Source organism: Lonchura striata, chromosome 27 (genome assembly GCF_046129695.1).
Source record: "Lonchura striata isolate bLonStr1 chromosome 27, bLonStr1.mat, whole genome shotgun sequence".
NCBI lineage: Eukaryota > Metazoa > Chordata > Aves > Passeriformes > Estrildidae > Lonchura > Lonchura striata.
Genome location: NC_134629.1, coordinates 5,780,464 through 5,793,676, shown reverse-complemented (window position 1 = coordinate 5,793,676; position 13,213 = coordinate 5,780,464). Strand labels below are relative to the sequence as shown.

Sequence of the window (13,213 nt, the reverse complement as noted above, 5' to 3'; positions counted from 1 at the left end):
TCCCTCCCACCCTGGCTGCAGAACGGGGACCAGCAAGCCCAAACAGGATGCAGAGCTGTAACCACACTCATTCTGGCCACAGAGCCACCAGCAGAAGGAAACTGCCACCAGCCACTCACACTGTGACTCAGTGGCACCCACAGAAGCACCATTGGGTTGGGAGTTTGTCCTTGGTCACTTTTTGGGGTGGGACTCGCTCACTTGTTTGGGGTGGGACCAAAGGAAGCAAGATCTGCCAACCCAAAACCTGCTGCACAGGTGGCAGCTCCACTCCTCCCTGCATCGCTTCTCCTCGTATCTGCACACCAAGGAACTACTGAACTGGATAGAAATAATAATAAAAGGGAAGGGAATGATCTGTGGGAAGCTGCCTCCTTCCCAGTTTCACCCACCAATTCCTGTGGGAATTGGGGATGGGGGAGCAGGACGGGGGTCCCCGGGGCAGTGGGCACTCACGGTGCAGGCTCAGGGAGATGTTGATGGATCTCTCTTCCACAAAGCCCTTCAGGTTGGGGATCTTGGCACACTTGAGGATGGTCTGGGAGGCGCTGTCGCCCACGTGGACCCAGCACACCGTGTCCTCCACGTAGTTGAAGTCCATGGCCGTGGTCTGCTTGGCACTGGTGGGGGTGATGTTGGGCACGGGGGCTCCGCTCAGGTACGTGGCCAGGATGTTCTGGGAGTTGGCGATGAGCAGCACAGGAGGGCGATCCACGGGCTCTGGGGGCAAGGAGGGGACAACGGGGTCAGGGCACACCTCAATCCCGTGGCTGTAACCCCAGGGGAGCAGCCCGACGTGGAGAACTCAGGGCAGGGCTCTCACCGTTCTTGGCTTTGCAGGATCTGTTGTCTGGCTGCAGGAGATACCCCTCGACACAGCTGCACGTGTAGGAGCCCTCTGTGTTGGTGCACGTCTGGCTGCAGGTCCCATACACGGTGCATTCATCGAAGTCTGGGAAAGACAGGAAAAAACTCCAGGTTTGGACCAGAAAAAAGCCCTCCTTTGTTGCTTGAAGAGGAAATGAAGCTCCCTAGCTTCTCCAAGGTGGAGCTGGAGAGAAGGGGATGATCCCTGAGCCAAAGGGACCCTCACATCAGCCTGCCAAGGAATCCAAGGAACCCTCACATCAGCCTGCCAAGGATTCCAAGGAAACTTCACATCAACTTTCTGAGGAGTCAGAGGGACCCTCACATAAACCTCCAGAGGAATCAGAGGGACCCTCACATCGGCGTCCAGAGGAATCAGAGGGACCCTCACATCGGCCTCCAGAGGAATCAGAGGGACCCTCACTTCCAAGGCCACCCCATGACCGGGCAGGCAGCCCCTGGCTCCCTGCTCCAGCGTCAACTGCAACAGGACAGCCCCAGCCACAGCCCCAGCTCTGCACCTCCATTCCCACTCCAAATCCCTCTAATCTCCAGCTCCCAAACCCCTGGCTCAGCTGCTCTTTCTTCTGGCAGATGAAAGGGATGAATCCCCCAGAGCTCTGCACCAGAGCTGGGAATGGTCCCTTCCAGCACATGAAAGGGATGGAGCCAGCACAATCTCTCCCTTCCAGATTTGCTTCCATCACACTGATGCCATCAATCCTTGCTGTGACCCTCTCCTATTTTTCCCATCCTCTCTGAGGCAGGGATGCCAGGAGCATGCACCCGCCCCTGACTCCGTGCACAAAGACAAAGCCTTTTCCTTATTCCCAGTATTCCTCATCAGGCATTTGGGAGCCACATCCACAGAAGAGGGAGTCCTATCCCATCCCATGGATCCCATCCCATAAATCCCATCAATCCCACTGCATCAATCCCATCCCATGGATCCCATAAATCCCATCCCATGGATCTCATTCCATTTTATCAATCCCATAAATCCCATCCCATGGACCCCATCCCATGGATCCCATAAATCCCATCCCATGGACCCCATCCTATCCCATGGATCCCATCCCATCAATCCCATCCCATCCCATGGATCCAACCCCATGGATCTCATCCCATAAATTCCATCCTATCAATCCCATCCCATCCCATCCCATGGATCCCATCCCATCAATCCCATCACATCCCTTCCCATCAATCCCATAAATCCCACCCCATGGACCCCATCCCATAAATCCCATCAATCCCATCCCATGGATCCCACCCCATGGATCCCATCCCATAAATTCCATCCTATCAATCCCATCCCATCCCATGGATCCCATTCCAAAATTCCCATCCCATCCCATCAATCCCATCCCACGGATCCCATCCCATCCCACCTGCCCTGTGCTGAGTCCAGCTCTGCCCAGACCCTTTCCCACGTGGCCAAACATTTATTATCTTATTTCATGGGGTTAAATAGCTTAGGGGGACTTTGCTACGTTAGGGGGAGAAGGCAGGGTTTTTAGGATTAGTAAGGAGTGGAAAACTGTTGGGTTATATGTTCTGGGGGTAAAAGATAACATGCTGAAGGGTTAGGGGGAAGGGTTTTTGCTTTCCATCATATCTCGAAATCTTCTGCTCGCCTGTCCCTATCTACTACAGGCTCTGCCCACCCAGACCCACCTCTGCAGCTCCGGCGGTCCTCGGCCAGCTGGAAGGAGTGGTTGCAGTAGCAGACGGGCCCGGAGAGCGTCGGTGCACAGTGGTGCTGGCAGCCCAGCGCCGAGCAGTTGGCCAGTTGCTCTGTGGGGACAGGGAAGATGGAAGAGAGAGGATGTCACCCAGGGAAGAGCAGGATGGACACCAAGGAGCAAGGGTTGGGTGAGCAGCATCATCAGACACCCCACCAGCAGTTGCTGGGAAATGTCTCACTTCTCCCACCTCCCCAGAGAGGAGAGAAGGACTGAGCCTCTCAGCAGGGGGAGGGAGGACGTGTGGGATACGCAGCTGCTCCAGGGACAGGGGTCTGAGCAGCCCCTGCCATCCCCAGTGCTGCTGATTCTGTGCCAGTTCCAGAGGCAGCTGAGACCTGGCAGCCCTTGTGCAGGGGAGTGGCATGGGATGCAGTTCCAGGGCATCCTGAGGGATGCGGATGCACCCAGAGCTCCCCTCCTGTCCAGCCCTGGGGTGCTCAGAGGGGACAAGGTGGGGGTTCAGCACGGGGGATCCACTGGCATTACCACCCCCAGGATGTCTGCAAGGGCAGCAGAGAGTCCCCAGCTCCCTGGGGGAGCATTGGTCCAGCAGCCAGAACGGGAACGGGGGTGGGGGTGACAATTTGGGGTCATGGCTCAGGGTGACAGCTCAAGGTGATTACTTGGGGTAACAGCTCGGGCTGACAGCTCAAGGTGATTACTTGGAGTGACAGCTCAGGGTGACAGCTTGGGGTGACAGCTCAAGGTGATTACTTGGGGTGACAGCTCGGGCTGACAGCTCAGGGTGACAGCTCGGGGTGACAGCTCAAGGTGATTACTTGGGGTGACAGCTCAGGGTAACAGCTTGGGGTGACAGCTCAAGGTGATTACTTGGGGTGACAGCTCGGGGTGACAGCTCACCTGCCCAAGCCTGGGGCAGGGGCAGGCTGGGACTCGCAAGCAGCTGCGAGGAAATGGAGGAAATGCCTCCCTGGGGTGGCACCTGCCGCGGGCAGGGGGGACTCGGCATCCGGCTCAAGCACCACCGGGCACTGGCGGCCCCAGCGTGCCCAAACCTGTGAGCACCAGGTGCCCAAAGCCCTGAGCAGCTGCCCCAGCACGGCTCACGTGGCTCACGTGCTTCCCGGCCGAGAAAAATCAGATCCCACTCAAGTAACGAGAGCTCTTACTGAAATATTAATTCTCAGCTCAGGCACAGCTGCAGGAGCTGCCCCGGGCTGCTCCCGTGGGATCCAGGCAGTGGAGAGGAGCTGGGTGCCAGCAGGGAGCCTTTTGGGGTCAGGGGTCTTGGTGGAGCAGGACAGGAGCCCCCCAGCCCAGGCAGGGGAGGGTTGGGGAGCAGAGAGGCTCTGGAAGGCAGGGTCAGCCCAGGACACACGTTTCTGAGCGATTAATCTGCGCAGCAGCACGCTGGTTTAGGGAGTTTTCCAGCAGGATTAGCCACGGGGACAGGCCAGGAGCAGGGACAAAGCTCTTGGAAATTAGGAAAAAACCACAGCGGTATCTCTTATCTGGACCAGAACCCCAGGCCTGGAGCTTTTAAGCCCAGGAGACAAAGCAGCTATTTCATGGCTGCAGGCTCAGGAATGATGGGCATTTCACTTCCAAGCGGATCTGGATAATCTCTGGATCTGTGACTGTGCTGAGCTGAGTGTGGTGAGGCTCACGCTCAGCAGGAGAAACCAGGGACCTCATGGCTCCTACCCCACTGGGGAGTCCCCCACGGGGCAGCCCCCCTTTCCTGGGACCGTGTGCCCCCCCAGACCTACCCCGGCAGTGCGGCCCCTCGTCGGAGCCGTCGAAGCAGTCGTGGAGCCCATTGCAGAGCTTGCTCATGTGGATGCAGAGCTCGGTGCCCAGGCAGTTGTGCTCGTTGGGTTGGCAGCGGGACACTTTGCTCTGGGGACCTGCAGGGCACCAAAGGGCACAAGGGTCAGCACAGGGGACCGTGACTCTCTGGGTGCCACCACCCTCCTTGTCCCGAGGCTGTGGCACAGGCAGGTTCGTGGGGGGCCCCTCTGAGCCCAGCACAAGGAGGCTTAATCTCCATTATTAACTGGAAAAATTACAAAGAAAGCCAGGCTTTATTTTTAAGCTCCTCTGAAAAGAAGCAAGGCATGGAGACAAACAACAAACACACCATAAATCCATTAACGGCCTGAAACCCCAGGGAAAACTCCTGCAACGTCCAGCTCGGCTTCACCCCAGGCTGGAGGTGGCTGCAGGGGTGACAAGGAGCCCTGGCACAGCCCCTGCAAATCCTGACCCCCTCCATGGGGTCTCCTCCTCCCCCTGCCCAAAATCCACCTTTCAGGGCTGAACACGCAGCGTTTCAACTAGAGCTACCAACAAATCTCTGTCCAGCCAAAACACTGAAATCCCATTTTCCAGGGGCTGTTCGTGCCTCACCCTCCCCTCAGCAGGGCTGGCAGAAATAGCTCCGTGGATCCCCCCGGACCCCCACGAGCAGCGAGAAGGGCACAGCACACACCGTGCCCAGGCACGGTCCCGTTTTAGCCCAGTCACCTTCACCGGAGGCTCCAACAGCAGAGTTTGCCCTAAATAAGCTCCAGCTCTCCTTGGAGAAGAGTGTGACATCACACACAGAGCTCTGTGTGCTGGTACATCCTCATCCCACACCTCTGAGGGACGCTGGGTGTGATCCCACCATGCCTCTTGGGATAAAGGAGGGGATCAAAGCCCTTGGAAGCACACGGGGCTGCGGGAAGGAGACCACAAAGCCCAGGGTTTGTGACACCTTCCCCCCCACACTGAGCAGGATCCTCACTCCACCCCAGCCAAAACTTCCCTCTGTCCATCCTGGGCAGTGACCCCCATTCCAGCTCAAGGGATGGTGGAAAACGGGAATTTAACAGGCTCCAGATGCTCCCCTGAGTCTCCAACACCTCCCAGTACGCTCCCAGTGAGCAGACTGGCCTGGCACTGGGGTGGTGGGATCCTCCAGGATGCTCAGGACACGCAGGCTCTGTCACAACAGAAATTTGAGCTTCCCGGTGCCAGGGCACCCAGCAGATGATTCCTGGGAGAATTTCTTACCGGGTGTCACTGCACAGATTTATTTTTTGCAGAGGGTGGGCCCCCCATAATTGCAAATTATGGGTTAATTAAGTAACGTCGATATATGGACCAGAAGAATGGAGGGGCTGGAGTGAAGCGCCCAATTCATCAGTCAGAACTGCTCTGCCGTGTCCATTATTCCCTGCAAAGAGCCTGGATCAAACCACTTATCCCAAACAGGGCAGGATTAATCCACAAGCCACTTTGTTTGCTTTTGACCGTGTTGGTGCTAATAAATGAGCCAATTTATTACATGTGACAAGCTTGTGGTACACCCCAAGGAGCAGAATTAGATAGGAATGTTTAACCTCAAAAAACCACTCAGAAAAAAAAAAAAAGGAAGGATAAAAGAAAAGCAATTCTTCCTCCTGCAGTTGATTTGGCAACAGCCCAGGGAGATGCAGATGGGGGGAACACAATGAGGGAAGAGGCTGGAGGAGCAGGGGTGGGATGGTCCCACTCGTCCCACCAGGATGGACACGGATGGCAGCACTGAGGGACCTGGGGCTGCCTCTGGGTCACTTCAGAGCTCATCAGGACCATGCCAACAGCAGATCCAGCACGGCAAGATGAGGGATCCAAGGCATCCTGAGCCCTGGGATCAGTGGCTGGACCAAGCAGGCACAGCTGAGCCACAGCAAATCCCTTCCTCAGAGCCCCTCATCTTTGCTCTCCAACAGGATGGAGGCTCCTGTTCCAAGTGTTTTCCTCTCAGGAAAGCTCCGTGGAGCAAAAAACCGACGGTGCAAGAACCGTGCGCGAGCCACTCGCACCAAGTGAGCAGCGCTGGGGACAGGGAGGGAGCTGAGCAAAGCCAGGGAATACTTCAGAGGATTCCCCAGGGAGGAAAACCTGGAGCATTTCAAGAGGCTCCATCAGGAGAGCACCGGTGCCATGCAAACACCGCGGCACCGACGGGCCCCGGAGCGTCGGCAGGAGCGGCGCTCGCAGCCCGGCTCCGACACGGATTAAATGAGAGTAATAAAAGTCATCCTCTCCCTGCCAGGGAGATAAGGGGGATGAGAGGCTGCTGGAAGCCCCGGTGCCGGAGCGGCGTGAGAAAAGCCGGCCTGGCAATCCCGGAGATACCGGGGGCAGCGCCGACAGGTCGGGCTCCACGGGAATGAGCCTGGGCAGGAGCAGGCGGGAGGCTCCACTCGTCCCCTGGCCCATGAAAATGGCACAGATGTGCCCTGGCACCCCAATCTCCATGTCCTGGGGGGCACAGCATCCCCCTGACCCCCTTCCAGTGTCGAGGGGTGCAAAGTGGGAATTGGGGGAGGTGGGCAGAGCCACTCAGGAAAGCCCCTCCAGGTCCCCAGAGATCAGCTGAGGAGGGAACAGCTCCTGAGAGATTCCAAAGTTTGGGGTCTGTGGTGGTGATGGAAACCCACGGATTCAGTCCCACAGATCCAAAGTTTGGGGTCTGTGGTGGCGATGGAAACACACGTATTCAGTCCCACAGATCCAAAGTTTGGGGTCTGTGGTGGCGATGGAAACCCACGGATTCAGTCCCACAGATCCAAAGTTTGGGGTCTGTGGTGGCGATGGAAACACATGGATTCAGTCCCACAGATCCAAAGTTTGGGGTCTGTGGTGGCGATGGAAACACACGGATTCAGTCCCACAGATCCAAAGTTTGGGGTCTGTGGTGGTGATGGAAACACATGGATTCAGTCCCACAGATCCAAAGTTTGGGGTCTGTGGTGGCGATGGAAACACACGGATTCAGTCCCACAGATCCAAAGTTTGGGGTCTGTGGTGGTGATGGAAACACATGGATTCAGTCCCACAGATCCAAAGTTTGGGGTCTGTGGTGGTGATGGAAACACACGGATTCAGTCCCACACATGGTGGTGAGGAGAGAGGAGGTGCCAGGCTTTGGGCTGTGTCTCACAGAGGCTCCCATTTCCCCATCCTGGAAGTGCCAAGGGTGCTCTAAGGGGCACAGGGGCAGAGGGGGTCCTGTGTCCTCCAGGGATGAGCCCTCAGAGAGCCTGGACCAAACCCCAAGAGTCTTCCAACATCCACGACCTCCACGCAGAGGGACACGAAGCACATCCACAGCACCAGAGGCTGCTCCTGGCACCAGGCCCTTCAGCAGCCCCGGGGAAGAGAGGAGAAGAAGGCGGAGAGGGAAGAGCATCCGAGGGATCCGTGCTGCGGTCACCTGTCCCCGTGGATCGAGCACAGATGCCCGCAGCAAGCGGAACGTGCCGATCAGGACGGATCTCTTCCAGCCTCCGGGTCCTCCTGCTGTAATTTTCCAGGGCTGCTGATTGACTGGAGCCAGCCAGCCCATCCCAGCCCCCCATCCCTCCCACGGAGGGGCCGTTGCATCATTTTGCCTTAAGGAATAAACAAACCCGGAGCCGAAGCAGGAGCGGCTCTGGAGGAGACGGTTCTGCCAAGCACAGCGTGAAGCGGGAATCTGGGTGGGAGAGCTGGGACGGGGGACGAGGAGATTCTGCTGGGCCTCGTGGTGGCTGACCTGTGTCCATGTGGGACGTGGGGACAGGTGTTTCCGTGTTCCAGCCTGGCCAGAGCAGAGCTCCCGGCACAGCCACCAGGGATGGTGCCACCACAGCTCTGATGCCTCTGCAGACACCCCCCAGTTCTCACCCCACACCTCACCTCACCCATCCCAGAGAGACTCCACCACCCCATCTGAGGGAGCACCTCCAGAGATGTGCCCACCCATGTCCCCGTGGCTCCAACAGCTCAGACCAATCCAGCATCCTAATCCCAAAACCCATCTGGGACAGCCATGTCCCCTTGCCAGCTGCTCCCTGGGACTCCCAGAGATCTTCCCTCACTCCCCGTGCCCAGGAATGCCCAGGAATGCCGAGGTGCCAAGGTTGGGGTGACACTGCTGCCGGCTCTTCCTTCCTCCTGCACATCCATTTTGTTGGAAACAAACACAAATGAGTGATTCCCCGTTCCCAGGAGGCTGGTTTGGAACCATGGACGGACGGATGGATGGATGGATGGATGGATGGATGGATGGATGGATGGATGGATGATGGATGGATGGATGGATGGATGGATGGATGGATGATGGATGGATGGATGATGGATGGATGATGGATGGATGGATGGATGGATGGATGGATGGATGGATGGATGATGGATGGATGGATGATGGATGGATGGATGGATGATGGATGGATGGATGATGGATGGATGATGGATGGATGGATGGATGGATGGATGGATGGATGGATGATGGATGGATGGATGGATGGATGGATGGATGGATGGATGATGGATGGATGGATGATGGATGGATGATGGATGGATGGATGGATGGATGGATGGATGGATGGATGGATGATGGATGGATGGATGATGGATGGATGGATGGATGATGGATGGATGGATGATGGATGGATGATGGATGGATGGATGGATGATGGATGGATGGATGGATGGATGGATGGATGGATGGATGGATGGATGATGGATGATGGAGGGATGGATGGATTGATGATGGATGGAAGGATGGATGATGGATGGATGGATGGATGGATGGATGATGGATGGATGGATGGATGATGGATGGATGGATGGATGGATGGATGGATGATGGATGGATGGATGATGGATGGATGGATGATGGATGGATGGATGATGGATGGATGGATGGATGGATGATGGATGGATGGATGATGGATGGATGCATGGATGGATGGATGATGGATGATGGATGATGGATGATGGATGATGGATGGATGATGGATGGATGGATGATGGATGGATGGGTGGATGATGGATGGATGGATGATGGATGATGGATGATGGATGGATGGATGGATGATGGATGGATGATGGATGGATGATGGATGATGGATGGATGGATGGATGGATGATGGATGGATGGATGGATGGATGGATGGATGGGTGGATGATGGATGGATGATGGATGGATGATGGATGATGGATGATGGATGATGGATGGATGATGGATGGATGGATGATGGATGGATGATGGATGGATGGGTGGATGATGGATGGATGATGGATGATGGATGATGGATGGATGGATGGATGATGGATGGATGATGGATGGATGATGGATGATGGATGGATGGATGGATGGATGGATGATGGATGGATGGGTGGATGATGGATGGATGATGGATGATGGATGATGGATGGATGGATGGATGATGGATGGATGATGGATGGATGATGGATGATGGATGGATGGATGGATGGATGGATGATGGATGGATGGATGGATGGATGGATGGATGGATGGATGGATGAATGAAGGATGGATGGTGGATGGACAGATGGACAGGCGGACGGAATGCACACCCCCAACCCGAGGGGCTGCAAGGGGAGCTGAGGTAGAACGTTGGGAACGGGGCCCTGGAACGCCCGTGGAGCGGTGGAGCAAACGCAGAGGAAGAGGGTTAGGAAGGAAAGGCATACATACATATCTCGGGAGATTCATCCGAGCCATCCGGACAATCCTTCTCCCCGTCACAGCGCCAGCCCTTAGATATGCACGTAATCTGATCTTTGCATGCAAACTGTTTGGGGCTACAAGTCTTCGGTGCTGGATGAGAAAAGAAATAACGATAATAAACAACATCAGTTTCTTCCCAAGGACAAGTTGCTTCAAAAGAAAAATCAAATTTCAATTAAAGGCCGAGATTGGTTTGGGGGTTTTGGTTGTTTTTTTTTTTTGGGGGGGATGATTTCTTTCCTATGGCTTGGCAGAAGTTTGAGCCCGGCACCGGATCCATCAAGCCTGCCCCTAAGGAAAGAGGAAATTTAAGCTGGAGCATTAATTACACCGGGAGAAAACAGGAGTTGAGCACTGTGATGCGCTCGCAGATTTTAAAGATCATTTAACTTGGATGAATTAGCTCCTGGGAGCCAGAGGCGCTTCTTTTTCTGTGCTAGGCAAGACAAAAACAGGGAAAAAAACAAGAAAACCCAAATGAGAACAAATTAAAAAGTAATGCTTTTTTAAATCATGAGGACAGCAGCGGGATGGGGATCCATCCATCCCATGTTCAGCACCCCGGGGAAGGCTGACCCCACATCCCTCACCTCATGGGGAGGGAAAATGGACAGAGGGAAAACCAGCAGGAAAAGCCAAAATCCAGAGTCTGGGGAGGGAGAAAGGCTGGGAAGAGCCTCCTGTCCGTGCCCTGGGGGGGTCACTGAAATGGGGGGTCACTGAAATGGGGGGGTCACTGAATGGGGGGGTCACTGAAATGGGGGGTCACTGAATGGGGGGTCACTGAAATGGGGGGGTCACTGCACCCCCCGAGCATGGCTTGCAATGGGGGGTCACTGAAATGGGGGAGGTCAATTGGGGTCCCCTCAAAACACAGGCTGCAGCTGGGGGGGCATCACTGCAATGAGGGGTCACTGCAGCCCCCCCCCCCCAGAGATGAAACTGCAATGGGGGCATGATTGAAATGGGGGGGGGGGGTCGCTTCACTCCCCCAAACCCAGCCGGCAATGGAGGGGTCACAGCCATGGGGGGGTCACTGCCATGGGGGGGTCACTGCCATGGGGGTCACTGCCATGGGGGTCACTGGGTCACTGCCATGGGGGTGTCACTGCCATGGGGGTGTCACAGCCATGGGGGTCACTACCATGGAGGTGTCACAGCCATGGGGGTCACTGCCATGGGGGTGTCACAGCCATGGGGGTGTCACAGCCATGGGGGTCACTACCATGGAGGTGTCACAGCCATGGGGGTCACAGCCATGGGGTGGTCATTGCCATGAGGGGATCACTGCCATGGGGGTCATTGCCATGGGGGTGTCACAGCCATGGGGGTCACAGCCATGGGGTGGTCATTGCCATGAGGAGATCACAGCCATGGGGTGGTCATTGCCATGAGGGGATCACTGCCATGGGGGTCATTGCCATGGGGGGGTCATTGCCATGGGGGTCATTGCCATGGGGGGGTCATTGCCATGAGGGGATCACTGCCATGGGGGTCATTGCCATGGGGGGGTCATTGCCATGGGGGTCACTGCCATTGGGGGGGTCACTGCCATGGGGGTCACTGCCATGGGGGTCTGCCATGGTGGGGGGTCACTGCTATGGGGAGGATTGTCATAGCCATGGGGGGGATCACAGCCAGCCATGGGGGGATCACTGTCCAGCTCCAGCCCTGGGGGTGGCTGGAGCTCTTGCAAACCCAACACAACTGTGAGCTCTTGTTCAAGCAAAGGCAGCCACACACGCAATTCCCAAAACATTCATCTCGTGGCATCCCTGCTCTCCTGCCAAATTCCCCGCTCCCAGGATCCACTTCACTTCCTGCTCAGCCCGGGAAAAGGGGGGGTCTCTGTGCCTGCATCTTCCCCCTGCCACGGAGCTGCTCCGCAGCACGGGAGGCTGCGAGGGGAGAAGATGGGGATGATGCTGTCCCTAATCCCAATCCCACCCTGTCACAAGCCTGATTGCTCCTGGGAGCTGCACAGGGCTTTGCCTGACTCCGTTTGCTCTGATGGCAGCACGGCTCCTCCTGCCAGCCTGCTTCCCTGCCTCCCTGCCTCCCTTCCTCCCCTGCTCACCGTGGGAGCTGCTGGCTGGCACCGCGCTGGGAGCTCGGCACAGCCAAGATGGAGACTGGACGGATCAAAATGGATGGAGCATCCTTGGCCTTCCCCTCCACCTTCCCTAGGCCAGAGGCACAGCCCCAGCCTGTCCCCTTTCCCCTTCCTCCCGCTGGGCTCAGGTGGGATCCTCCTGGTCTGGCTCTGCTCCAAATCCAGCCCTTCCACCCCCTCTTCCCGCAGAGCTCATCTGACGCCTCCATCTCCCAGCCACAGGAGCATCCAAGGCAGGATTCATTAAGAAAACCACAGCAAAGAACTGACACTCTCTTGGATTTCCTGCTCCTCCTCATCCTCCCAGCAGCGGCAGCGTGACCTACAGCTGCGGCAGCCGCTGCAGCCCACAGGTTTCACTTCCCGAAGGAGCAGGCAGAGCTACGGGAGGGCAAATCCCTGGGAACTCGTTGAGGGATGAGAAACCTGGAGCTTGTTTTGCACTGGAGACACCAATCCTGGAGCAGGGATGCTGGAAGGAGCCATCACTCAGCACCAGCATCTCCGTACTGAGCATTCCCAACTCCAGGACCAGAGGAGGAACACGTGGGGTTCCTTCCAAGCGCTGACACACACCATCCTGAGGACACCTGCCCTCCCAGACTGGTGCTGATCCATGCAGGATGACCCCAGAGAGCTCCTCACCACCACAGGGCACCCAAACCCATCCCCTCCACCATTCCCAACCATGGGGAGCCCCAGAGGCACCACGGCTCTGGCACGGCCACCACGGCTCAGGGCAGGGAGAGGATGGAAGGCGATTGTGGGGAACACTGGGCTCCAGGATGGTTTGGATGGATGGGGACGAGAGATCTCTGCAGGCTGCTCTTGGAATATCAGGTTTATTAGGGATGGAGAAAGGTCTTGATTGGAGCTGCCGGATGCAGCACATGGCGAGGCCTGAGGGGATGAAGGAGGGGAGAGACAAGAGGATGCTCCAGAAGAGGGGGGAAGATCCAAGAGAGGAGAAAA

At 56.6% G+C, this 13,213-nt stretch overlaps 1 protein-coding gene across 8 annotated transcripts in view; it reads right to left on the bottom strand.

Annotated features, from left to right (window-relative positions):
* Positions 1-13,213, bottom strand: part of LRP1 (LDL receptor related protein 1) — an 86,731-nt gene that overhangs the window by 58,594 nt on the left and 14,924 nt on the right. For all 8 annotated transcript variants that reach the window (XM_077788649.1, XM_077788642.1, XM_077788644.1 and 5 more), the window contains exons 2-6: positions 10,096-10,218; positions 4,346-4,483; positions 2,545-2,664; positions 824-952; positions 457-720 (exon numbers count right to left, since the gene is read on the bottom strand). In XM_077788649.1, the coding sequence (XP_077644775.1) occupies positions 457-720; positions 824-952; positions 2,545-2,664; positions 4,346-4,412 (580 nt within the window). In that variant the 5' untranslated portion in view covers positions 4,413-4,483; positions 10,096-10,218. The remainder of the gene's footprint in view (positions 1-456; positions 721-823; positions 953-2,544; positions 2,665-4,345; positions 4,484-10,095; positions 10,219-13,213) is intronic.